The following is a 27,756-nucleotide window of genomic DNA, read 5'->3' on the forward strand; positions in this document are numbered from 1 at the left end:
AACGACCCCCAAGCAACTGAGTAAGGTCCCCTGATTTTAAAGTCACATGTTGGATTGGCTCATTCGCAAAAAATAAAGTTGGCAGGTTATTTTTCGCAATGTACCTGCATTCATTTGAGAGGTTGGTGCTATGATTACATGGTCAAAATGTTTTGAGCCTTCGTGTGGTCTGTTTACATCGTAGTTGTCTTGAAATATGCGAAAACCGTTCATTTCAGTACTGAACTGACGATGTCCTCTGTTACATGTACAGTAGGACAGACAATCGACTTTCAACACTAATGCTGCATGGTCCAGCTAAAAATCTGTCCAAAAAAACACTTCTGCTTTTAGCCGTGGAAAATGTTAGGGTCAAGCATCATTTTTTGGTAATGTGGAGACGATAAGCTACATGCCACTAACACGGCGGATGAGAAGAATCTTCGCAAGTCGAAAGAAGAGGCACAACCGCACTGTGGCACAGGCGCATGAAATCTGTAAAAAAAAAATGTGTTTTTTCTTTTTGTACAGAAAATTCGAAAGGTTGTGTGTTCATGAGACACACTGATAATCTGTTGTTTACAACAGTCACCAGCTAACTTGCAAACACACACACACACACACACACGCGCACACTTCAATCATACAGTACTTACCACACACAAGGCTGGCCAGAAGTGAGTTGATCTCCATCCCATGTTTGCTTGAACATAAACCTGCAAAAAACAAGAGACAATCACTGACCACTCTCAGCCACCAGGCAGTGTCTTAGGGAAAGGCATTTCCTGAGTTCGAAGTGAGACTCCTAACGGTACCATCATTGGGGGTGGTCTGGTTTCTTTTTCGTGTCAGCCAAGGCGCTGCGCTGGGGTAAAACCATACCGCTTATCAGTAAACAATGAAGATAAGATGTTCCCTTCCCCCTTTCACTGACTCGTGCACACTACCCCCATGCAAAGAGTCAGGATGCTACCTCAATGTGAGCACGCTGACACAAAAATATAAACCTTTCAGCATTACACGCTGGTTATTGCGCTGGTCCTTTACGTACCGCAAAACAGCGCAAAAATCAGATTTCTCATTCAGTCTTGACTTGTTCATACATACATTTGGTTTGTCAGAAACTGTGTGCATTCTCTGTTATTGTCGGTTGGTTTTTTTAAAAAGCTGTTTGTGTTAGCTAATTCTTGTGTCTTTTTAGGACTCGCATCTACCGCCTAAAAAGAAAAGAAAAAGCGACGCATACGGACAAAGTGAAGTGTTAATTCTTTTTTTGTACTGACTTTGGTTCACCTGCAACCAGTCGTGGCCTGATCATTTCTTTCTGTATAACCATTACTTGATGCCGTAAAAAATGACGTTTTGCTTCGGTTTTGATAACATTTTCTTGGATTGATACCTGCTTGCTAGTCAATTGATTTGATACACTGTTGCCACATTCTCACAGGCCGACACAGATGTCCCGGCCGTTCAGTGTTTTGTAAATTAACGTTGAAGGAGACCTTGTTACATGTATGTAAAAAGTTGGTATCAAGTTGTATCCTATATACGTGAGGGAGACACTCATGAAATAACAATATCGTTCAAACCACACGTGTGTATATCATGTAAATAAGGTCATGTCAAACGAGTTTGGCAGGGACCTGCTTTTCCGACTGCTTATGATGCCAGTCACCGAGACAAACGTCATTATGGAACCCTTTTACACTATTCTGTTTCTCCTGGTAGAAGTTTCAAAACTTCCAGGTCACGCTACACTTTCTAGAGTGACGTGTCTTTGCTTTGACGTCACTGAGATTGAACGAGGCTTTGGAATAGCTTGGATGAGGTTCCAAAAGAAGCGTCTTCAATTTGGACGCGTCCACTGCGTGACGTTTTGATTAAAATACACGTATACAAGTTCAGTATGTAGGATAAACAGAATACTACATGAGTTGTTGTGTCGTACTACCAGATGTACACTCGTTGTTTTTTTAAATGGTGAACAGCTCGCTATCGCTCGCAGTTCAACATAAAAAAATTACCTTGTGTAAATCTGGTACGATACAGTAACCCATGTAGTATACTCCATTTTTGGGTGTTTTTTGTTGTTAAAACGTTTGGTAATTCACAGCACATTAACTCTGTTTCAGATTTTGTTATGCAGAGAAAAATATCAAATTATTTGAAGAAAAGTAACTAGGTTCTCAGATTTCGTTTCGCTGAGGGTTGTGTTTCTTTTCCAATACTTCGTAGAGGCAGTATTTTTGTAGCAAAATGATATGTTGACGTATTTTCAATCTCATAAAGATGCTATAAATATGGCTTAGGGCACACGCTCATTTTGTTGGTGGATGTTTTGCTAGCAGTGGAACTTCACCACGCTACCACCCGCCCCCCTCATTGTGTTATATGGTCTTAAATTCCAACACTTCCATGAGTTTTGTGCTCTAAAACCCATGCGAAATTGTTGCGCAGAGGCCGGAGTTATTTTCGCTGTGTAATTCGTTTGTTTACATGTTCCTTTTTGGGACTCAGTTATATACACCTAGCCAGCAGACAATGATGAGAACTAAGTGAAGTCTGCTTTCTGCCTTGTATGTTTTTATATTTTATGTATATGGTTTCCCGATACTGAGCGATCCATTGTGTTCAGTTTTGTAACATGCACATATCGGTTGGCCTTGATTGTTCTCAACATTCTCTCAACTAAATGGTGATTGAAACAATCTCTCCCACGTCCCGCTATCTCTCTCTCTGTTTTTGTCTGTCTGTCTGTCTGTCTGTCTGTCTGTCTGTCTGTCTGTCTGTCTGCCTCTCTCTCTCTCTCTCTCTCTCTCTCTCTCTCTCTCTCTCTCTCTCTCTCTCTCTCTCTCTCTCTCTCTTGGTTTTACGCCTTTCAGTTTTTAAATCTTATGTCCTTTTCATTCTTGATCATGTGCCTAGTCTTTCTCTGTACATATTTGTATGCTTTTGGTTTTGGTTGTATTCATTTTTTGTTCAGTCAATGTTCAGGTTAATTACGACAAAGAGAACAATTCTGCTTATTTGCGAGTTCATCTTGCCGATATTTGTTCCCAATTCCATGAATTCGCTTATTACACTTCTATCTTTATATCAACCCGTACGTGGAATGCAATCAGATAGACGGATATCTGTATATGTTTTTGGTATGTTCTACTTCGCTGTATTTTTGCATGAATACACAACCTACCGTCACAGATATTATGTGTTGTTTTCATGCCGGGTCTAATTTCAATCATTTCTTGACAATTAGTCTTCATAGTGATGGAACCTGCTTAACATCGTCGACAGGTGTGGTTCTCGCGTGTTGTATTTTTCCTGAACAAGATCTCTGCACCTATACTTGTACCTATACTTGTACTTTAAAACACCCTGCCCCCCCTCCCCCCCTCCGGCCTTGTTCATGATGTTACCTTGTCTTATACTTGCTTTGCTGGTCATATTTACATTACTTAGTCTTCTGCTGTGTAAGCTTAGTGTTTTGTGCTCCTCAGACTTTAGATTCTTTCTGTGGTTTGTGTGTATCATTATAGACTTTTTCTTGGTGTAAGTAAACAAAATAGATTGTTCTCAGCCTCTGTTCATTTTCTTCCATATTTTCCAGCATGTTAAAACACTCCCAGATTCTGAGAGAGCACACACACACACACACACACACACACACACACACACACACACACACACACACACACACACACACACACACACACACACACACACACACACACACAAACCATCATCTGACACATTAACTGATTTTCGACTGACCGATCAATTTGTTGTTCAAAGCTACTACCATACATGGGCTTTTTATGAATTTTTTAATCAACACAACCCTCTTTGTCACAATAACAGATATTAATCGGGGTGAGTCGCATAGAAAATGAATCTTTGCCTGTTGTACACAATTTTGAATTTCACACGAAAAACACGTTTTTACGCTTATGTCAAGAAAAACATAATTAATAGCAGCTAGACAGGTCAAGAAAATTACAAGTGTTTATCGTAACACCATTTCTGCTTGATATGAACAGCACTATTCAATCTAAAACATTCTCACCCCGACGCTGGCCTGAAGAAATTGGAAAGGCAACAAGGCAGAGCGGACATCCCCCTCCTTCAACTCTAACCACCATCATTCACCCTCACCTCGAGCTTCTGATGACATCTCTTATCTCGCAGGCCGGCACACCATAAACATTCACCCTCCCTTCGCTCTCACCACCACCATCCGCCCTACCCAGTGGTCCTGAGACTGTATGATTGCAAAAAGGTGTCTTTCTTTATTTGGTGTTTAACGTCGTTTTCAACCACGAAGGTTATATCGCGACGAGGAAAGGGGGGAAATGGGATAGAGCCACTTGTCAATTGTTTCTTGTTCACAAAAGCACTAATCGAAAATTTGCTCCAGGGGCTTGCAACGTAGTACAATATATTACCTTACTGGGAGAATGCAAGTTTCCAGTACAAAGGACTTAACATTTCTTACATAGTGCTTGACTAAAATCTTTACAAAAATTGACTATATTCTATACAAGAAACACTTAACAAGGGTAAAAAGAGAAACAGAATCCGTTAGTTGCCTCTTACGACATGCTGGGGTAAGCATCGGGTAAATTCTTCCCCCTTACCCGCGGGAGGTGCAAAAAGGTGTCACAATCATATAATTCACAGACAGATCGTAACCACTATGGTTGGCAAAAGGTGTCACAGTCATATAATTCACAGAGAGCCCTTGGCCACTACGGTTGGCACAACATGTCACAATCATATAATTCACAGACAACTTTAAGCCATTATGGTTAGCACAACATGTCACATTCCTATCATTCAGACAGATCTTAGCCACTATGGTTGGTGCAATGTCTCAATCCTATCATTCACAGACAGATCTTAGCCACTATGGTTGATACATGTCACAATCCTATCATTCACAGACAGATCTTAGCCACTATGGTTAGCACAACATGTCACAATCCTATCATTCACAGACAGCTCTTAGCCACTATGGTTGGTACATGTCACAATCCTATCATTCACAGACAGCTCTTAGCCACTATGGTTGGTACATGTCACAATCCTATCATTCACAGACAGATCTTAGCCCCTATGGTTGGTACATGTCACAATCCTATCATTCACAGACAGCTCTTAGCCACTATGGTTAGCACAACATGTCACAATCCTATCATTCAGACAGCTCTTAGCCACTATGGTTGGTACATGTCACAATCCTATCATTCAGACAGCTCTTAGCCACTATGGTTAGCACAACATGTCACAATCCTATCATTCAGACAGCTCTTAGCCACTATGGTTCGCACAACATGTCACAATCCTATCATTCACAGACAGATTTTAACCACTATGGTTGGTACATGTCACAATCCTATCATTCACAGACAGCTCTTAGCCAATATGGTTGACACATGTCACAATTCTATCATTCACAGACAGCTCTTAGCCACTATGGTTGGTACATGTCACAATCCTATCATTCACAGACAGCTCTTAGCCACTATGGTTGGTACATGTCACAATCCTATCATTCACAGACAGCTCTTAGCCACTATGGTTGGTACATGTCACATTCCTATCATTCACAGACAGATCTTTAAGCCACTATGGTTGGTACATGTCACAATACTATCATTCACAGACAGCTCTTAGCCACTATGGTTGGTACATGTCACAATCCTATCATTCACAGACAGCTCTTAGCCACTATGGTTGGTACATGTCACATTCCTATCATTCACAGACAGCTCTTAGCCACTATGGTTGACACATGTCACAATCCTATCATTCACAGACAGATCTTAGCCACTATGGTTGGCACAACATGTCACATTCCTATCTTTCACAGACACATCTTAGCCACTATGGTTGGCACAACATGTCACAATCCTATCATTCACAGACAGCTCTTAGCCACTATGGTTGGTACATGTCACAATCCTATCATTTACAGACAGATCTTAGTCACTATGGTTAGCACAACATGTCACAATCCTATCATTCACAGACACATCTTAGCCACTATGGTTGATACATGTCACAATCCTATCATTCACAGACAGCTCTTAGCCACTATGGTTGACACATGTCACAATCCTATCATTCACAGACAGCTCTTAGCCACTATGGTTGACACATGTCACAATCCTATCATTCACAGACAGATCTTAGCCACTATGGTTGGTACATGTCACATTCCTATCATTTACAGACAGATCTTAGCCACTATGGTTGGTACATGTCACATTCCTATCATTTACAGACAGATCTTAGCCACTATGGTTGGCACAACATGTCACAATCCTATCATTTACAGACAGCTGTTAGCCACTATGGTTGGTACATGTCACATTCCTACCATTTACAGACAGATCTTAGCCACTATGGTTGGCACAACATGTCAGAATCCTATCATTCACAGACAGCTCTTAGCCACTATGGTTGACACATGTCACAATCCTATCATTCACAGACACATCTTAGCCACTATGGTTGATACATGTCACAATCCTATCATTCACAGACAGATCTTAGCCACTATGGTTAGCACAACATGTCACAATCCTATCATTCACAGACAGATTTTAACCACTATGGTTGGTACATGTCACAATCCCATCATTCACAGACAGATCTTAGCCACTATGGTTGGTACATGTCACAATCCTATCATTCACAGACAGATCTTAGCCACTATGGTTGGTACATGTCACAATCCCATCATTCACAGACAGATCTTAGCCACTATGGTTGACACATGTCACAATCCTATCATTCACAGACAGCTCTTAGCCACTATGGTTGACACATGTCACAATCCTATCATTCACAGACAGATCTTAGCCACTATGGTTGATACATGTCACAATCCTATCATTCACAGACAGATCTTAGCCACTATGGTTAGCACAACATGTCACAATCCTATCATTCACAGACAGCTCTTAGCCACTATGGTTGGTACATGTCACAATCCTATCATTCACAGACAGCTCTTAGCCACTATGGTTAGCACAACATGTCACAATCCTATCATTCACAGACACATCTTAGCCACTATGGTTGGTACATGTCACAATCCTATCATTCACAGACAGCTCTTAGCCACTATGGTTGACACATGTCACATTCCTATCATTCACAGACAGATCTTAGCCACTATGGTTGACACATGTCACAATCCTATCATTCACAGACAGCTCTTAGCCACTATGGTTGACACATGTCACAATCCTATCATTCACAGACAGCTCTTAGCCACTATAATGGTTGACACATGTCACAATCCTATCATTCACAGACACCTCTTAGCCACTATGGTTGATACATGTCACAATCCTATCATTCACAGACAGATCTTAGCCACTATGGTTGGTACATGTCACATTCCTATCATTCACAGACAGCTCTTAGTTACTATGGTTGACACATGTCACATTGCTATCATTCACAGACAGCTCTTAGCACTATGGTTGACACATGTCACAATCCTATCATTCACAGACAGCTCTTAGCCACTATGGTTGACACATGTCACAATCCTATCATTCACAGACAGATCTTAGCCACTATGGTTGGTACATGTCACATTCCTATCATTTACAGACAGCTCTTAGCCACTATGGTTGGTACATGTCACATTCCTACCATTTACAGACAGATCTTAGCCACTATGGTTGGCACAACATGTCACAATCCTATCATTCACAGACAGATCTTAGCCACTATGGTTGACACATGTCACATTCCTATCATTCACAGACAGCTCTTAGCCACTATGGTTGACACATGTCACATTCCTGTCATTCAGACAGATCTTAGCCACTATGGTTGATACATGTCACATTCCTATCATTTACAGACAGATCTTAGCCACTATGGTTGACACATGTCACATTCCTATCATTCACAGACAGCTCTTAGCCACTATGGTTGACACATGTCACATTCCTATCATTCACAGACAGATCTTAGCCACTATGGTTGATACATGTCACATTCCTATCATTCACAGACAGATCTTAGCCACTATGGTTAGCACAACATGTCACAATCCTATCATTCAGACAGCTCTTAGCCACTATGGTTGGTACATGTCACATTCCTATCATTCACAGACAGCTCTTAGCCACTATGGTTGGTACATGTCACATTCCTATCATTCACAGACAGCTCTTAGCCACTATGGTTGGTACATGTCACATTCCTATCATTTACAGACAGATCTTAGCCACTATGGTTGGTACATGTCACATTCCTATCATTCACAGACAGCTCTTAGCCACTATGGTTGGTACATGTCACATTCCTATCATTCACAGACAGTTCTTAGCCACTATGATTGGTACATGTACAACATGTCACATTCCTATCATTCACAGACAGCTCTTAGCGACTATGGTTGGTACATGTCACATTCCTATCATTCACAGACAGATCTTAGCCACTATGATTGGTACATGTACAACATGTCACATTCCTATCATTCACAGACAGCTCTTAGCCACTATGGTTGGTACATGTCACATTCCTATCATTCACAGACAGATCTTAGCCACTATGATTGGTACATGTACAACATGTCACATTCCTATCATTCAGACAGCTCTTAGCGACTATGGTTGGTACATGTCAGAATCCTATCAATCACAGACAATTACTCACCGCCAGCATGGTTGCCATGACGCCACCAGCAAAGATGCAGGTGCCAAACATCCCGAACACTGAGTTGCGCACCTCATCGGAAAACCAGGACATGAGCACTTTTGTCACATTAGGCCAGCATTGAGACTGAAAAAGAAAACAGGACATGAGCACTTTTGTCACATTAGGCCAGCATTGAGACTGAAAAAGGAAACATGACACAATTAAACGCCCACACTAGAGGATCAGTAATGTGGAAACTATAACACTTGAAAAGGGAAACATGACACAATCAAAAGCCCACACTAACCCTAACCCTAATCAGAAGCCCACACTAGGGATCAGTGATGTGGACATAATCAGTAGCCCACACTAGTGATCAGTGATGTGGACACAATCAGTAGCCCACACTATGGATCAGTGATGTGGACACAATCAGAAGCCCACAGTAGGGATCAGTGATGTGGGCACAATCAGTAGCCCACACTATGGATCAGTGATGTGGACACAATCAGTAGCCCACACTAGTGATCAGTGATGTGGACACAATCAGTAGCCCACACTAGGGATCAGTGATGTGGACACAATCAGAAGCCCACACTAGGGATCAGTGATTTGGACACAATCAGTAGCCCACACTAGGGATCAGTGATGTGGACACAATCAGTAGCCCACAGTAGGGATCAGTGATGTGGACACAATCAGAAGCCCACACTAGTGATCAGTGATGTGGACACAATCAGAAGCCCACACTAGGGATCAGTGATGTGGACACAATCAGAAGCCCACAGTAGGGATCAGTGATGTGGACACAATCAGAAGCCCACACTAGGGATCAGTGATGTGGGCACAATCAGTAGCCCACACTAGGGATCAGTGATGTGGACACAATCAGTAGCCCACACTAGGGATCAGTGATGTGGACACAATCAGTAGCCCACACTAGGGATCAGTGATGTGGACACAATCAGAAGCCCACACTAATGATCAGTGATGTGGACACAATCAGTAGCCCACACTAATGATCAGTGATGTGGACACAATCAGTAGCCCACACTAATGATCAGTGATGTGGACACAATCAGAAGCCCACACTAATGATCAGTGATGTGGACACAATCAGTAGCCCACACTAATGATCAGTGATGTGGACACAATCAGAAGCCCACACTAGGGATCAGTGATGTGGACACAATCAGTAGCCCACAGTAGGGATCAGTGATGTGGACACAATCAGAAGCCCACACTAGTGATCAGTGATGTGGACACAATCAGTAGCCCACACTAATGATCAGTGATGTGGACACAATCAGTAGCCCACACTAATGATCAGTGATGTGGACACAATCAGTAGCCCACACTAATGATCAGTGATGTGGACACAATCAGAAGCCCACACTAATGATCAGTGATGTGGACACAATCAGTAGCCCACACTAATGATCAGTGATGTGGACACAATCAGTAGCCCACACTAATGATCAGTGATGTGGACACAATCAGAAGCCCACACTAATGACCAGTGATGTGGACACAATCAGTAGCCCACACTAATGATCAGTGATGTGGACACAATCAGAAGCCCACACTAGGGATCAGTGATGTGGACACAATCAGTAGCCCACAGTAGGGATCAGTGATGTGGACACAATCAGAAGCCCACACTAGTGATCAGTGATGTGGACACAATCAGAAGCCCACACTAGGGATCAGTGATGTGGACACAATCAGAAGCCCACACTAGTGATCAGTGATGTGGACACAATCAGTAGCCCACAGTAGGGATCAGTGATATGTGGACACAATCAGAAGCCCACACTAGTAATCAGTGATGTGGACACAATCAGAAGCCCACAGTAGGGATCAGTGATGTGGACACAATCAGAAGCCCACACTAGGGATCAGTGATGTGGACACAATCAGAAGCCCACACTAGTGATCAGTGATGTGGACACAATCAGAAGCCCACACTAGGGATCAGTGATGTGGACACAATCAGAAGCCCACACTAGGGATCAGTGATGTGGACACAATCAGTAGCCCACAGTAGGGATCAGTGATATGTGGACACAATCAGAAGCCCACACTAGTGATCAGTGATGTGGACACAATCAGAAGCCCACACTAGGGATCAGTGATGTGGACACAATCAGAAGCCCACACTAGGGATCAGTGATGTGGACACAATCAGTAGCCCACACTAGGGATCAGTCATGTGGACACAATCTGAGTAGCCCACACTAGTGATCAGGGATGCCCAGGCCTATCAGCAGGCCCTTCAGACGCTGGAGGAAAGGTTCGGCAGTTCTTTCGTCGTTGCCAGAGCCTTCCGAGAAAAACTAGATGCATGGCCTGTAATCAAACCCAAAGATGGACAAGCCCTCCGCGCCTTCTCGGACTTTCTTGGACAATGCCTTGTGGCGAGCCGAGTGATAGGCCAGCTACAGAATCTGGAAGACCAAGCCTATCACAAGACACTCATGAGCAAGCTTCCAGATTGGTTGGTGAGAAACTGGGTGCGGAAAGTAAACCAGACCAAGAACAAGAAGAGACGCTACCCTACCTTTGAGGAGTTGTCAGCTTTCATCAAGACAGAGGCAGACATCCTTTGCGAGCCCCTTTTCTCCTCAAGCAAATCTGCCGCCTCTTCCACCTCACAGATCGCCAGTTCAGCAGTCCCCAAGAAAACATCGTACAGTACGGATTGTTCTACTACATCTGCATGTCAAGAGTGTGACAAATGTCTTTGTCAGCACCACGCTAAAACTGTCCTGAATACGAACTGCGACGAAGTCTGTCCCTTTTGTACCGTTCGTTTTCCGACCAGCTCTTTTTCTCATTCTCTACTCAGATGTCAGAGGTTCAATGAGATTCCCGTAGAGGACAGAAAACACTTCATGTACGAAACGTCCTTGTGCTTCTCCTGTGCCAGAAAGACTGACCATAGAAGTGTAGACTGCACTACCAGGGCGATATGCGACAAGTGCCAAGGCCCACATCTCACTGTGCTGCATGGAGCGCCTAGCTACAGGAAGAAGATTCCCAATCAGCAACGGAATGCCCAGGGACCGCCAAATTCTTCCAAGTTTGTCTGTCTCAGTCAAGATGCCCGTGTTTCTGCCTCTCGATCAGCATTCGCAACGACCAACAAGTCAGACAGACCCGTCAGAACTACCATGATTGTTCCGGTCAGAGTTTCGACGAAAGAGAATCCCACGGTAGAGCATACGACATACGCACTGCTTGACACCATGTCTTGCATTTCCTTCATCACTGAATCTTTGAGTGACAAGCTGAACGCTCATTCTGAACCTGCGTCGTTGAGACTGAACACAATGACTTCTCAGAACACTCCTATCGAATGTCAGAGAGTGACCGGATTGCGTGTCAAGGCCCTCAACTCCAATGTTTCCCACAACTTGAAAACACTCTACACGACGGACCATCTCACCAATGACACTGAAAACATTCCCACATCAGAAACCGCTCGCAACATCCAACATTTGAGCCATATTGCCAGCGAGATTCCCCCATTGCTCGAAGGCTGCACTCCCGGGTTGTTGATTGGCTACGATCATGCAGAGCTATTCATGCCAGAGAGAGTCATCAAGGGAGACCCATACGCCGTTCTCACACCGTTGGGGTGGACGATACTGGGACAAGTGTCGCCAAAACAGTCTGTCCATGACGTGATGCACATGTCTCTAACAGAACATTGTCTCAGCGAGTACGAAGGTGAATCAGTCACTTCCGTATATCGCACGACACTTGTCGAACCCAGCATCTCCGACGCCCTCCATGTCATGGAAAGGATTTTGAGAAGACCACTACGAAGAAGACCAGTACGAAGAAGACCACAACGAAGAAGACAACGACAAAGAAGACAACGACAAAAAAGACCACGATGAAGAAGACCAGTACGAAGAAGACAAGTACGAAGAAGACCACAACGAAGAAGACCACAACGAACAAGAAAGTGGCTTCTTCCCCAACGAAACGTTGCTGTCGGAGATGTCGTCGTGCTACGTGACGAAGCCGTATGCAGATCAGATTGGCCTCTTGAACTCGTGACGGAGGTCCGCCCCAGCGACGATGGACTCGTGCGAACCTGCAAGCTGAAGACTGTCAAGGTCACCTCGAAGACGAGCCATTCCACTTTCTACTACTGGCGCCCCATCTCCAAGCTGACCGTGCTAGTGAAGGCAGACCCGGACACCCAATGACTTTTCCAGTGAACTTTACTGTTTCGACAGATCGTTTGTGCATGTTTTGGTCTGACGTAATCCGTTCGCTTTTTTTGACAGGTAGCGCTGTTTTGATTTTGGGAGAAAATTTCGTCTTAATGCAAATATTTTTTGTGACTTTGTGGTTTCTCTGCATTTGTATATATGTTTTTGGTTCCGCATTTTGGAACGAAAGCTCTTGTTGACAGAGGCAAGCGCTTAATGAATCGGTTTTGTTTAGTCCTTCCCGCGTGCGGATGCCTGTGCTTATCGATGGGTTAAAACCAGAACCATTTAACTGGTTTGCGGCCATTTTGAGAAATGGCCACTTGAAGTTTTTAACCTCTCAAAAAAAATAGTAAACACAAGATTACAACCTTCATATTTTAAGCAATAGACATAGAGGAAGAACTGGTCATGTACAGTTGAAATCAATTTAATTGAACTACTCTATCATATGAAAATAACGTATAATTTGTTCTGCTTCCAGAATACGCTCCTTCTTTTTTCTCAGTCCTGGAGCTAGAAAAGCCCAGCGCACCATAGCTGCTTCTGACTTCCAAACAGATCCCACTGTGGCCTGTGCTACAGCAGTCAGAAGCAGCCTCCTCACACATAGCATGTTCTGCTTCCAAGCAAAAGCTTACACTGCAACACTAGTGTCGCGTGCATGCACGTTTGCATGTTTAGTTTTTCACATAAAAACTTTGGCCACACAACACAGCACTCACAGAACACCAATGTAAATAAATGAAAGTATTTAATAGTTCCCAGTTGGGTGAAATATGGGGGTGACGATGGATGGAACAATGAAAGGGTTAACACGAATACATGAGGATGAACATAATGAACATGAGAAAGTACACAACAGTCAAAATAACGACAACAAACGACATACGAGACAATCAGGATAGTCAAACACAAAGCACGTACGTCATAAAGGCCCTCCTCATTCCATAAATGATATCTATCGTAAGAAAGTACTTATCTACACGTTCGACGAATTCAGGGGGGGGGGGGGGTGCGCCCTCGGGTCGACACCTGCGTCTCTGTCGCGGGGGTGAGAGAATCAGCCCAGTTAAGAGCTGTCACACGGCACACACTCTGCAGCGACGGCGCCGGTTCGATGTTGCTGCCCAACAGCAGCGTGGTTACGCCGCTGTGACGTTACAAGATAGCTGCTCAAAACAGCGTAATGAAGCCTCGGAGAAGATCCAGAGGGGCTGCTCACTCAGCAGCGTGGGGGTGACGATGCGAGAGTCCAAACTGGCTGCTCAAGCAGCAGCGTGGTGGAGCCTCCTCCATGCTGGGAAGCTAGGGTTCGCACCTTCCCGTCCGGTCTGTCTTCGACAGTAAACACTGAAAGCCTAGAAGGCCAAAGTCAATATTCTCCCCAAAAATATAAGACACGTGACTTCCTCCTCCAATAGACATCATTATTAGGGATGAGGAGGAAGCACAATGACTAAACTTTGGTTTCCTTCTACGATATAATTTACCATTATAATGATTTCCTTTTAAACCCTATGATGAACACTATTTACAACAACACAAAGACGAGACAAAACAGTACAACTGGTAACTAATGTAGGTTCCCTGTCCCCTGCCACCGGCCGCTAATTCACCTTCAGCAAAAACTGACAAAAGTCTATCCAATTAGACCAAGAAATTTGACTTACCTCACACAGGCTAATGAAAAACATCGCGCACTTTACGCAACCGACTTTAACAAAGTCCACAGTAGACGTACATTACTACTGAAAATAACTTCGAACTCAAACGACAATTCACACACGAATTTCGAAGCCGTTCGAACAAACATCTGGTCTCGGCCGAGACAGAAAAAAGAATGCCTATGAATTTCTCAGTCAGCAACCAGGTAAACGGTGAACCCTACAAATAGCGCGCAGCTTACCGTGAACGTCCCGTGCAATGCGTGCAAAGCGTGCAAGGCGCGAATCACTGAGCTAAGCCCAGCTACCGGTCTTCCCACCTTGACACAGGTACCTGTCAGCAACGCCCGACCAAGGAACCTTATAACTACATACAACTGTCCGCGACAATGCCCCCCAAGTTAAGCATAGACATCTGTCTACACGGCAAAAGATCCCTATTCAACGCATGCCCGACTGAGGTAGTCGGCTCCCACGTTGCGACTACCGGGAATCACCCGCACATGACAAAACAAGCAAACAAAAAGATATGCATTATTCCTGTAGCAAGCACGTCAAAAATGTACAAAAACTGTGTTTCTTAGCCACCGAAGGTGTAGACCTTAACAGTTATGCCCGTGTTCTTGAAGACTTCCTTGATCATCTCAAGGACGGCGCTCCAGTTCAGCTCGTCCAATCCACATCCGATCCGCGGCATGGCCAGGGAAGCAACATTGTTCTGCTTGCAGTGGTCCCTCATAGCTTCCATGGAGGACCGCAGCGTTTTGTAGGAGGGTTTGTGAAAGTAGCGTTTCTTGGTGATCATGTAGTAAACGTAGGAAGCACCTACCTGTAGTACAGCTACCTCTCCCACCTTCTTGTTTTGTGCTCTAAGTTGATCAACTTTTCCAAACGATTGCTTGAAGTGAACGGCAATGCCTTTTCCCATCTCAAGATCTTCACTGACGCAGTGGGCCATAGCATCATCAGGTTCACAGCTGAAAAGGTCGCCTCTGATCTCTGTTAGCTCAAACCCCACAACAGGTTGACCCTGTCGCCCTTGTCTGTCTCTGTACAACTTGAGAAGATTGGCGTGGTACAGCTTCTCACGCCCGTAGATCCGAATCCTGTAGTCTGACTCGCCCTTCTTCTCCAAAACGTCGAACGGTCCCTGCCAACACAACTGCAGCTTGTTCTTCTTCTGCGGCAGCAGCAACAAAACCTTGTCTCCAGGCTGGAACTGTCTTCGAACTGTCTTCCGGTTGAACACCTTCGCGTGTTTCTGTGCAGCAGCTGACAAATTCTGCCGCGCCAGTTTGCAGGTTTCCTCAATCCGGTTCCTCAAGTCAACCACATACTCAGAAGTCGTACGAACTTGTTCATCGACTTGCTCCTCCGTCCATAGGTTGCGAAGAACAGACATGGGTCCTCGCACTGTCCTGCCGTATAGAAGCTCAAAGGGAGAGAATCCCAGACTCTCCTGTGGAACTTCACGATAAGCGAAGAGGAGTGCAGGAATGTAGCGATCCCACTGCTTCGGTTTCTCTTGAGCAAGCTTGCGTAGCATGGTCTTGAGTGTTCCGTTGTACCGTTCCACCAATCCGTTTCCTTGCGCATGGTACGGAGTAGTCGCTAAACCCTTGATGGCCAGCAAACGCTCCACTTCTTTCATCACCTCGGACATGAACTGGGTACCACGGTCTGTCAAAATCTCTGAGGGAATTCCTACTCGAGTCCAGACTGCCCACATCGCTTCTGCAACCTTCACAGCCTCAATCGACTTCAATGGAATGGCTTCCGGGTACCGAGTAGCGTAGTCCACAAACACCAAAATGTACCTGTTACCAGACTCAGAAGCAGGGATGATGGGACCCACCAGATCGATCGCCACACGCTCGAACGGCGTATCGATGAGAGGCATCTTACCTAACGGTACCTTCTGTGGCTTATGAGAAACCTTTTGACACTGATCGCAAGACAACACAAAGCGACGTATGTCTGCGCACATACCTGGCCAAAAGAACTGCTGCCAAACTCGATCACGTGTCCTCTGGACACCCATGTGACCTCCCATAGGCGGTTCATGGGCCAACTTGATAACACCTAACCTCAACTGCTGGGGAACAACAACCTGAGTATAGACGCTACCACCACCGCGATACTCACGGTACAGAATCTTCTTCTTCCAAACAAACCCAACTTCACCGGAGTGACCAGACGTTCTGACGTCTCGGCGATCTGCCGCCTCACGACAACTCTTCAAAGTCGAATCATTCCGCTGAAGGTCATGCAACTGCTCAGGGGTGACTGTTTCTAGCCCTGGAGCAGCAACATGTAACAAAGTCGACTTCTTCCCTTCAGCGGCAGCCTGAGCACGAGTGACAACTGACACAACCTTGGACACAGCGTACACTGGAAGAACAATCGAGTCACCCAGCCGGGCGTGATTACCTACAATGAAATCAGCAACAGGTGTATCCATGACGATAGCCTCAACCTCACCAGTGTAGAAAGGACATTCAACCTGAACCTTAATCACTGGATAGCGCCTCTTGATGTCTTTCTCAGCCATAGAAACCTCAAGATCCTGTCCTGTGAACTGAGACCTGGAAACTAATGAACTCTTCACGACACAAACCTGAGATCCAGTATCACGCAACCCCTCTACTGCAACACCATCCACTACAACCAGGCATCTCGGGTCGTAGTCTTGCTGGCTACAGGGAGTACACAAAGTGGGTACACTGACGGGCGGTAAAGACTTCTCAGGACCACTATTCACCGCTCCCGTCGACTTGCTCTTCTTGGGGCAATCTCTAGCCAAATGTTTGGGGGACTCACAGATGAAACACTTCCTACCGGATGTACCAACTGAGTTATCTCCACTTTTCTGCTTTTCACCAACGCCAGCCTTTCCACCCTGATCACGATCATGCTGAAAAAACTTCTTACTGTCACGGTGTGCTTCAAAATGAATCTCAGCGGACTTAACTGCTTCGGCTAACGTCTGAGGTTTTTTCTCCTTAACGTACGCGGCCATGTCCGCGCTCAGGGTCTGCAAGAACTGTTCCAGCAAAACCAACTGTTTCAGTTCTGTGATCTCGGAAAGCTCATGCCACTTAGTCAAATTCTCTTCAATGCGAGCACCGAACTGTCTGAACGTTTCATGTTCTTTTCTCTTGCAGGTTCTGAGACGACGGCGGTAGGTTTCGGCTGTGAGCTGATAGCGGCCTAACAACGCGACCTTCAAACCGTCATAGTCGTCTGCGCTATCATCATCCAGAGTGTTGTACACTTCTACAGCCCTACCCGACAACCTAGTCGAGACCCTAGTTGCCCACGTATTTCTCTTCCACTTGTACAAGGTAGCGACTCTCTCAAACCTTTTCAACCAAGTAGCTATGTTTTCTTTGCTCTCATCAAACATCGGTATGGAAGGCCGAAAACCACGAAGGTCACTAGACTCTTCTTCACCTGAGGAACCTCCATCATTATCAGCTCCATCCCTACTTCCTTTCTTCACCCTCTTACTTTCCGACTCTCTCTGCAGGAGTTGCATGCGAAGGTCATGCTCTTCTCTTTCCTGCCTTAGTTTTTCTTCCGCGGCTTTCTCATCAGTCTCCCGCTGAGCTTGAACATACTTAACTCGCTCATCAGTCTCTCGACGCGCTACTTCTAGCTTGTCCTGATAAGCTTTCTCTTCCAGTTCTAGCTTGTCCTGATAAGCTTTCCTTTCTAGTTCAAGTTTCTCCTTCTCTAGCTCTAGTCTAGCCTGTTCCGCATCTTCACGGGTCATTCGCTCGGCAATAAACTCAGGAATACTGGCAGATTTAACACCTAGCTCCTCAGCAAGTGAACGCCACCTAGCAATCCTATCCGAACTACTTTCCGTCCTAGACGCCATGATAGCACTATCATCAAGAACACGACCAGAACGAAGTTCCATAAACAAGAACCAACTAGCAAACGGTTAGCCAAAACATGAAAAATCAAAACAAGGCACAGCTGACTGGTAACAAGGACAGGAAACCCACAAGGCCTGATGCTAACCCTCGGGCCCCTCCAACCACCCACAGTTACCAGACAACAACAAAAGCTAATTAACTACAGTACATCAGTGTCCAGTGTATGGGAAGTGTGGCCAACGACAAAAATGAAGTGAATTCCTTGAATTCAAAGAGGATTTATCCTGGCAAGCTCGCCATTGTCGCGTGCATGCACGTTTGCATGTTTAGTTTTTCACATAAAAACTTTGGCCACACAACACAGCACTCACAGAACACCAATGTAAATAAATGAAAGTATTTAATAGTTCCCAGTTGGGTGAAATATGGGGGTGACGATGGATGGAACAATGAAAGGGTTAACACGAATACATGAGGATGAACATAATGAACATGAGAAAGTACACAACAGTCAAAATAACGACAACAAACGACATACGAGACAATCAGGATAGTCAAACACAAAGCACGTACGTCATAAAGGCCCTCCTCATTCCATAAATGATATCTATCGTAAGAAAGTACTTATCTACACGTTCGACGAATTCAGGGGGGGGGGGGGGTGCGCCCTCGGGTCGACACCTGCGTCTCTGTCGCGGGGGTGAGAGAATCAGCCCAGTTAAGAGCTGTCACACGGCACACACTCTGCAGCGACGGCGCCGGTTCGATGTTGCTGCCCAACAGCAGCGTGGTTACGCCGCTGTGACGTTACAAGATAGCTGCTCAAAACAGCGTAATGAAGCCTCGGAGAAGATCCAGAGGGGCTGCTCACTCAGCAGCGTGGGGGTGACGATGCGAGAGTCCAAACTGGCTGCTCAAGCAGCAGCGTGGTGGAGCCTCCTCCATGCTGGGAAGCTAGGGTTCGCACCTTCCCGTCCGGTCTGTCTTCGACAGTAAACACTGAAAGCCTAGAAGGCCAAAGTCAATATTCTCCCCAAAAATATAAGACACGTGACTTCCTCCTCCAATAGACATCATTATTAGGGATGAGGAGGAAGCACAATGACTAAACTTTGGTTTCCTTCTACGATATAATTTACCATTATAATGATTTCCTTTTAAACCCTATGATGAACACTATTTACAACAACACAAAGACGAGACAAAACAGTACAACTGGTAACTAATGTAGGTTCCCTGTCCCCTGCCACCGGCCGCTAATTCACCTTCAGCAAAAACTGACAAAAGTCTATCCAATTAGACCAAGAAATTTGACTTACCTCACACAGGCTAATGAAAAACATCGCGCACTTTACGCAACCGACTTTAACAAAGTCCACAGTAGACGTACATTACTACTGAAAATAACTTCGAACTCAAACGACAATTCACACACGAATTTCGAAGCCGTTCGAACAAACATCTGGTCTCGGCCGAGACAGAAAAAAGAATGCCTATGAATTTCTCAGTCAGCAACCAGGTAAACGGTGAACCCTACAAATAGCGCGCAGCTTACCGTGAACGTCCCGTGCAATGCGTGCAAAGCGTGCAAGGCGCGAATCACTGAGCTAAGCCCAGCTACCGGTCTTCCCACCTTGACACAGGTACCTGTCAGCAACGCCCGACCAAGGAACCTTATAACTACATACAACTGTCCGCGACAACTAGTTTAAATTGTTTTAATGTTTATTGCCGCAATAAAACACACATATTTCAAGTCACACACTAAACCATCATTAAAGAATTATGTATTCGTCTAATGTATGGCCTAATGAACGCACACCTTTTACACACAATTAAATTGCAGGTATTTTCCCATGGCAAAAAAACCACATTCTTTGTTAACATTCCAAAAATAAATTGTATTTTGGTTGTTTTCCTAAGAACTCAATAGTAAATCTTATTTTGTATCAGCTCATATTGTTTTGCATTACGCACAAAAACTACAAACCCAGCAACAACGACAAACTGACCACACACAAAACGAACAAAGCAGCACAGAAACAAGCAAGCAAACAAGAAAAGCTTCACTGATGATCAAGCTTGGCGCATTAAAACCAATCACACAAGGACAATAAAATCACGAGTTCTAGATTCTGATTTCATGATACCCTGCGTGTTCATTATCAATAAAAACAAATTGGCATTCTTACCTTGTGATGTACTTTTTTCTTCACAGAAGTGTTGTGCACAAAAGTCAAAATCAAAGTCAGACCTTAAAGCACATCCCTGTATTTTAGATCACAGTTTCAGCAGAAAACCAAACTCTAAGTCACCATCAGTTTTGTCAATAGAACTTTGATGACCACGTATCAGTTCCACAACTGACATCTAGTGTGCTGGTAAAAAACGTTTTACACACATATGATCTCTGGCCATCTTTCAGAAAGAAAAACTTCCTTGAAACTTGTCTCTTTTTTGGAGCTGGTTCTCCGTCTGTTTTCAGGTAAGTTCTTGTTCCCGTTTCTTCAATTCGGTGACAAACAAAGTCTTTCTGTCGCTCATATGAAGAGAGCGAATAAAAGGCCTGAAAAATGTCTTGCCTTTCTTCTTCTGATATTTTGCTGGAACACATCATTTTACACTTTGAACAATCGACCTTCTGTACTGCTTTTGCCCTAGCCGTTTCACCGGTTGTCCTTGAGTAAGATTGACCGCTCAGTTTCTTTGTTTTTCTAATATTATTCTTCCAGGTCTTAGGGTTGCTGAGTCTTTTTCGACTAAACTTCTTCTTTGGAGGTGTCACATAGGATGCCTCCTTCCTCGGAGATGGCAGTTTTTTTGCTAGGGTTCCATAACAAGATGGAGGAGATGCTGTGGTAGATTCACATGAAGGAGCAGTGTCAGACATGTTAGAAGCTGAAGTGAATACACCATTAGGAAAAAAATCAAAGTTAGTGTCATCTGAGGTGATTGTAGTCACTGGGGTTGAATCAGAGTCAACATATGCTGAGGTAGAAGCACACAAAAGAGAAATATTTACAGGTGTTGGGCAGCTGGATTCATGTGGAGGGGTGGAATCACAACCAGTATGTATTGGAGTTGAGGCACGAACAGGAGACAAACCACATTCACCATGTTTCTCGGTAGACTCTTCGCTTGAAAAATCAACAGCACAGTCGTCATGTTTCAGAGTAGATTTTTCCACTGGAGACGCTTCACATTCATAAGGTTTCGGAGTTGGTGCAAGGACGGAAGACGCATGTCTGTCTGGTTTTAAAGTGTTTTTTCTCCTGATGCATGCATCATAGTGTTGTGGCTGATTCTTGGGAGCTGTCAATGTCAGGTAAATGGGTTCCATCCGCACATGCACCTGTGGATCAATGCTCGGTCTGATATCCACCACAGGATGAGTCTGACGACTGGTAAATATTTTTACTGGTCTTTTGGTCACGTTTGCCAGCGCTAGAGGTAACAGATCACCTGCACGAGTGTTCCAGCAACCACTTCTTCTTAAGTCCTCAATCATTTGAAGTATGTTCATAAATCTTTCATTTTCGTCAATGGTTGGGAGATCAAAAAAACCGGAGTAGGGCTCTACATTGTCCATGATGTGATCACAGACTTGTTCTCTCAAATCATTGGGACGGGTTACTTGTCCAAGATGGAAGCATGATGCTTCGAAAAAGCAATTTCCATTTCCTGGAACTTTAATTCTCGTTAAGCCATTGGCAGTGAGAAGATTCTGCAACCTCATCCCATGAATCCGGAGGACAGTCTCCTGAAATGCTTGGTGCTTTTTGCTTGCCTGGACGGCCATATTCACCTCCTGCTGAACAGCATCTGCACAAGATATAAAGACTATGAATTCTTCTTTTTTAAACTGGCAATTACTACTACAATTATTCACTGATAAAAAAGTTAATTGCCTTCGTACCATCGCTGCTGCATTTAAACTGTAAACAGTTTTCGAGTTTTTATTCACACACAAAAATAAAACATAAATACCTGATTACACTGAATATGCTTAAAGTATCCAGGCGCGTTTTGTAAAGAAGGAAGTAAGTGAGTAAGTTAGAAAATAAGTGTTTGGGTGTGTGTGTGTGTGTGTGTGTGTGTGTGTGTGTGTGTGTGTGTGTGTGTGTGTGTGTGTGTGTGTGTGTGTGTGTGTGTGTGTGTGTGTGTGTGTGTGTGTGTACGTGTTTGTGTGTGTTTTGATACTTACCAGACTTTGTACAGGGAGGCGATGTTTCTTGGGTTTCAAGAATCATTTGCTGAATCAAGTCCTCATCTGGCCAGTCATTCTCCTTCGACATTGTAAAAACCTGTGATTAAAGAAATATATTAGTCAAACTCACAAAAAAGGTCCCCCGTGGAAATAGCGCTGTAATAACATTCATGTAATAACATTCATTCATCCATCCATAGGTTACAAGCAGACAAAAATTGTCATTATCTGCCCTGAACATTCACTGAGGTTATTGATTTCATTTTTTTATCGAAAACTAAAGAGCAGAAACACTTCAACATTCATGAACACACACACACACGAAACTTGACAAATACGCTTTTACCAGCCTGTGCTTTTATTTAGGAAAACAAAACTATACACACACAAAAGCTAGGGATCAGTATGCAGATTACAGAATTTAGACAATCAGAAAGTTTCCCTTATGAATACGAATCAGAAATTAAGCTTTAATGACTTGTTCAAATGGGGGAAACAAAAATATATGATGATACTCACTTGAATCTGTGTCCTGACTCGAGCAACAGCAAAACAGACTGTGCAGCAGATGTACAATAGGCAGAATGCTGTTCTTTGAGTTTTCAGAAAGTGGACCAACCTTTTGTCAGTTTGTTTTTCTGTGGATTAAATTCGCGTCATTTTTGACGTTTCGTTGACACGACCGTGCGACACCAAGCCTCATCAATTTGTTTCCATGAGAAAATAGAAACATTGTATCAACATGACACCTGTCATAACAAGCTATGCTGATAACGGTACATCCGGAGTCTGAAATTCGGATACTGACAGGTGTCGCTGACCTGTTTTGCTTTCCACACTCCCACACAAATGTCATTTTTTGCCGACAGCAGACTCCGCCACTGCTTGTAACACCCTTCTGTGTGCTAGGGGAAATCCCACACCACACTGAGAGGGTGAAAACCAGATACACCCACCGCTATAGTGACCTTGTCTGGTTGCGCTGAGGGCAGGGAAACTGACTGTCACACAGCGATCAGAAGAGGTCAGGTTACGATGGCTGCTTCTGGCTGGCAGATAAACACTCCCCTACTCACATGGCTCAGAAGCAGAACAGACTAAACTGAACTTATCACGTTCTGCTTCCAACCTGGATGGAGTTAGATGGTTCTGCTTCCAAGATGAGTCCGAACATTTCTTGGAGCCAGAACAAATTATGACTTATAAATACACAATAATCCAAGATTTTCAAGAATCCTTCACAGGAAGTGAGAATCATATTACCGTAAGTCTAATGACTATAAAATTGCAAAACCAGTTATTTTGAGGTAATTGGTTCTGGTTTTAGCCCATCGTTATGATTAAGAAGACTGAAGATGGTTTTTTTTATTTGTATTCTTTTGTAGGTTGCGACTACAGTCATCCATACTGAGTTGCAGTTTATGTAAAGGTGTAAGATTAATGTTGACACGATATGTTGAGTGACGGACCGACGAAATATGATGTTACGCTTGTTGAAAGAACACGTGTGATTTTTTAGATTGAGACTCAAAGAGAGTTGTTTCGAACAGCTACGTTTTGGATAATGCCAAAAGGATTCTGTAATGTTTCTAATTTTGTTTTTTGAACTACGTATACATGTATTCCATGAGTTTTGATGAATTTCTTTTTTTTTAATTTTTTTAAAATTTTTTTATGTTGACTTTTGTAAAGACTAAGATGTCTTCGAGGGGGGAATGTGAATGCCCCTGCTAAGGAGCCTTCTGTGTATTTAGATTCTTTTTGTTTTTCTTGTGTTTTTGGTCATGCTTCTAGCTTGCCTCGCATGCGACTTTCCGTGGTGGTGGCTTCCCCTTTTTTCTGATCTCCTTCTCACCTCTTTTCTTTTACTTTTCTTTCCGTATCTCACTTTTGCCCCTATTTGTTCCCATTTTGCACCCACCTCTGTAGTTTCGCGTGCGGGTCTAGCTCGCTCTTTATCTTTTAGTTTTCTTTTTAAGTATGAGCGTCCTGGTACGACCTTTGTTTTTGTTTTACTGATGTTAAATATTGTAACGAACAAATTTATAAACGAGAGTGTGGCCGGCGTTTTTCTGATATTAATTTCATGGGCCTGTATGGCTCACGCTGGACACCATGCTAGCCTATGGAGATTTTCCCCGGAGAGCACGGGACGCATGCTTTGTAACAGTAAAAACCGTAGTAACGCGCAGTAACTTTTAGTTCACCTTCGTAGTTGATAGCCTGTATTTGTCGTCACTTGCTGGGAAGCCGTTCACGGAACAAGATGTTTTAGTATAGATAGGGTTTTTTTGCTCTGTTCCTGGGACCAGTTTAATCAAGTTAATTTGTAAATGTTCTGTTTAGTTGCTCGCCTTGAGCCTGTTTAGATTATATTGATGCTGTCAAAGGCGAGTATCCTTTTCTGACTTCATGTTGCTCTTATTTACCGGATTCGTGTAATTTTCGTTTCGAATCTTTGTTTGTTATGACTTCTTTCCGTTTCTTTGTCTTACGTTTTTATCCATGTGAGGGGCGAGCTGAGACTGTTCTTGTTTATTATGATTTGACCTTAAGCCAGTTTTGTTTGCTAACAATTTGTAAGATTTTGGTGCATGTTTGCGAGTTGTATTTGTTTTTCTCCGTCCTGTAATGTTGGTCAGCTGTCCTTTCACTGCGTGTCGTTTCTTGTCTAGTTAGCCTAGTGTGTCATACGTTTATTCTATGTTATGGTTTTCTAACATATTTGTCTTGGTTTTTAGGATAGCTTTGGTGATTTTTTCTTGATTTGCCGCCATCTTGTTTCGGCCGCCATTTTGACGTCCATCTATGTTTATGTTTTTAGGACACCTTTTATGTTTAGTTTGATGTTTAGAATTCTAAGTTTAGTTTTTTCTTTTTATCAGTTTCCACCGCTCCGCGCTTCTTGCTCCACGCTCTACTGTTCTGCGCTCCCACTCAAGCTAGTCATATCTACTCCACGTTTTAGCATCACTCATACATATTCTAAACTTAGATCAGTTTTTCCGCCACGCTCCAATATGTTATTTAGCTCTCCATAGGTTTATGTTTAGCTTTTTATATATTAATATTACGAACTGATTCCTATGACAAGTATACCAATCCATAATAAACTTTGATTAATTTTTCTATTCAAGTGTTCGTTTTGTTCTGAGCGCGTCGGTTCTTTGTAGCATTCAAAAGACATCTTCCATAATTTACATAAGTCATCTTCAAGATCTTACAGCAACTCAAGGGCAAGCACATTACCTCTTGGATGACGGTGAGAACATTTTTTAAGGAAAAAGTGTTGACAAAATGTCAATTGGTGTGAATATAGTATACAGTCAATCAAGTGAGCTTTGAAATGAATGCACATTTTATTTTGCGATTATGAGTGATGGTTCGCAATGCAAAATAATGTATTTCTGACATAGTGTTCACCACGGTTTGAATGTCACGTAAGTGTGAGTGCATGTCACAATGGAAAGCCGAGGTCCAATATTTCCAGTCGAGTTTTCACCAGTTGCTTATTCGTCACCATGGAGGATAATGAAAGAGAACAATTGTTTACTCGACGTTTGTTCGAACATTATGAAAAAGACGGCAGAACGTTGCTCCCGAAAGCTGTGTACTTCAGAACAATCGAAGAAGTAAAAGCTGCCTTCCAGAAAACGACATAGTCACGTCATGAGTATCATCTCTTGGGAAAGTAAGTGATGTGTGGTGTTTGTCAAAAACAGATTTGAGTGTTGGTATTCAGCTCTACGTCTATCGTGAAACAATACTCAAAGCGGGTTATCTCCAATGCTGTCTCTGATAGAGTAATTGATACATAATTATAATGTCAAAGGGAGGTAACAAAAAAGGCTTAGTACACTGACTGTATCGTTCTTGCTGGAACAAAAACAGCTAATAAGAAAATTGCGTTGTGTTATCTCACATACCATGGCTGTTGAAAGCTACAATATCATATTATTATTAATGTTCGCTTGAGAAACACTGTGTAAACGGGGTTTTTTTCTCATAAGGAAGATTTGTTATTATTATTCGACGTAAGTTGTTCACGATCTTTAGTAGTTTGAATGTAGCGCTCGGGTACTTTGACATGTTGTTGTTGTTTTAGCAAGATGAATTCAATCTGGACCCTGCCCTACGTGAACCCCAGTTTACAAATCTCTGTGCGCAGAGTGTCAGAAGAAGAAGAAACGAGCGAGAGTCAAAGGTGTTGTTGTTCGACCGATTCTATCAAACGATATTCACTTAATGCCTGTAACAGGTTTCAGGCATTACACGTAATGCCTGGTATTTTTAGGCATTACGTGTAATGCCTAGTGGTCACAGGCATGGTTTCACTTAACATATATAGGATATTGAAATGACCTGTTTTGAAATAATATTGTCACGTGGTTCAAACGTACAAAGATGACAGACTAATGCATGCATGCTACATAAAATACAAATGAAAATAAAAATGTTAAAAAAACACAAAGGGGAGTACAACATCAAAATAAATTATCAAAAACAATTACCTGAGCCGTTCCATTCAAGAACAGCAACACAAAAAACGCAGAGAAACTGCTCCAATATCCAAAGCTTATCTGAAACAAACAAACAGCTTATCTGAAACAAGCACACAACTTATCTGAAACAAATACACAACTTATCCGAAACAATCACACAACTTATCTGAAACAAACACACAACTTATCTGAAACAAACTCACAACTTATCTGAAACAATCACACAACTTATCTGAAACAAACTCACAACTTATCTGAAACAAACACACAGCTGATCTGAAACAATCACACAACTTATCTCAAACAATCACACAACTTATCTGAAGCAATCACACAACTTATCTGAAACAAACACACAACTTATCTGAAACAAACACACAACTTATCTCAAACAAACACACAGCTTATCTGAAACAAACACACAACTTATCTCAAACATTAACACACAACTTATCTGAAACAATCACACAACTTATCTGAAACAAACACACAACTTATCTGAAACAAACACACAACTTATCTAAAACATTAACACACAACTTATCTGAAACAATCACACAGCTTATCTAAAACAAACACACAACTTATCTGAAACAAACACACAACTTATCTGAAACAATCACA

At 43.2% G+C, this 27,756-nt stretch overlaps 2 protein-coding genes and 1 long non-coding RNA gene across 4 annotated transcripts in view; all 3 read right to left on the reverse strand.

Annotated features, from left to right (window-relative positions):
* The window catches only part of LOC138963706 (probable hexose phosphate transport protein), an 86,964-nt gene that overhangs the window by 28,745 nt on the left and 30,463 nt on the right, over window positions 1-27,756 (reverse strand). Inside the window, exons 5-7 of the mRNA XM_070335553.1 lie at window positions 27,142-27,210; window positions 8,665-8,790; window positions 636-695 (exon numbers count right to left, since the gene is read on the reverse strand). Of these exons, the coding sequence (XP_070191654.1) occupies window positions 636-695; window positions 8,665-8,790; window positions 27,142-27,210 (255 nt within the window). The remainder of the gene's footprint in view (window positions 1-635; window positions 696-8,664; window positions 8,791-27,141; window positions 27,211-27,756) is intronic.
* LOC138963727 (uncharacterized) lies at window positions 13,610-20,119 on the reverse strand. 2 transcript variants are annotated; one of them, XR_011454883.1, is made up of 2 exons: window positions 14,546-20,119; window positions 13,610-14,233 (listed from the first exon to the last, which is right to left on the reverse strand). XR_011454883.1 is itself a non-coding variant. In XM_070335576.1 (2 exons), the coding sequence occupies exon 2, from the start codon at window positions 18,462-18,464 to the stop codon at window positions 15,120-15,122; it is 3,345 nt and encodes a 1,114-aa protein (XP_070191677.1). In that variant the 5' UTR covers window positions 18,465-19,430; window positions 19,743-20,119; the 3' UTR covers window positions 13,610-15,119. The 2 variants fall into 2 exon arrangements, 1 of the variants encoding a protein (XP_070191677.1); XM_070335576.1 differs by having other exon boundaries at window positions 13,610-19,430; window positions 19,743-20,119.
* Window positions 22,119-23,734, reverse strand: LOC138963728 (uncharacterized). Its single transcript, XR_011454884.1, has 3 exons — window positions 23,150-23,734; window positions 22,628-22,727; window positions 22,119-22,245 (listed from the first exon to the last, which is right to left on the reverse strand). It is a non-coding gene; the product is annotated as an uncharacterized lncRNA (long non-coding RNA).

The sequence above is a fragment of the Littorina saxatilis genome, linkage group LG4 (genome assembly GCF_037325665.1).
Source record: "Littorina saxatilis isolate snail1 linkage group LG4, US_GU_Lsax_2.0, whole genome shotgun sequence".
Lineage (NCBI taxonomy): Eukaryota > Metazoa > Mollusca > Gastropoda > Littorinimorpha > Littorinidae > Littorina > Littorina saxatilis.

Excerpts from the sequence above, each read along its gene's own strand:
- LOC138963727 (XM_070335576.1), bottom strand. The coding sequence starts at position 18,464 with ATGGAACTTCGTTCTGGTCGTGTTCTTGATGATAGTGCTATCATGGCG.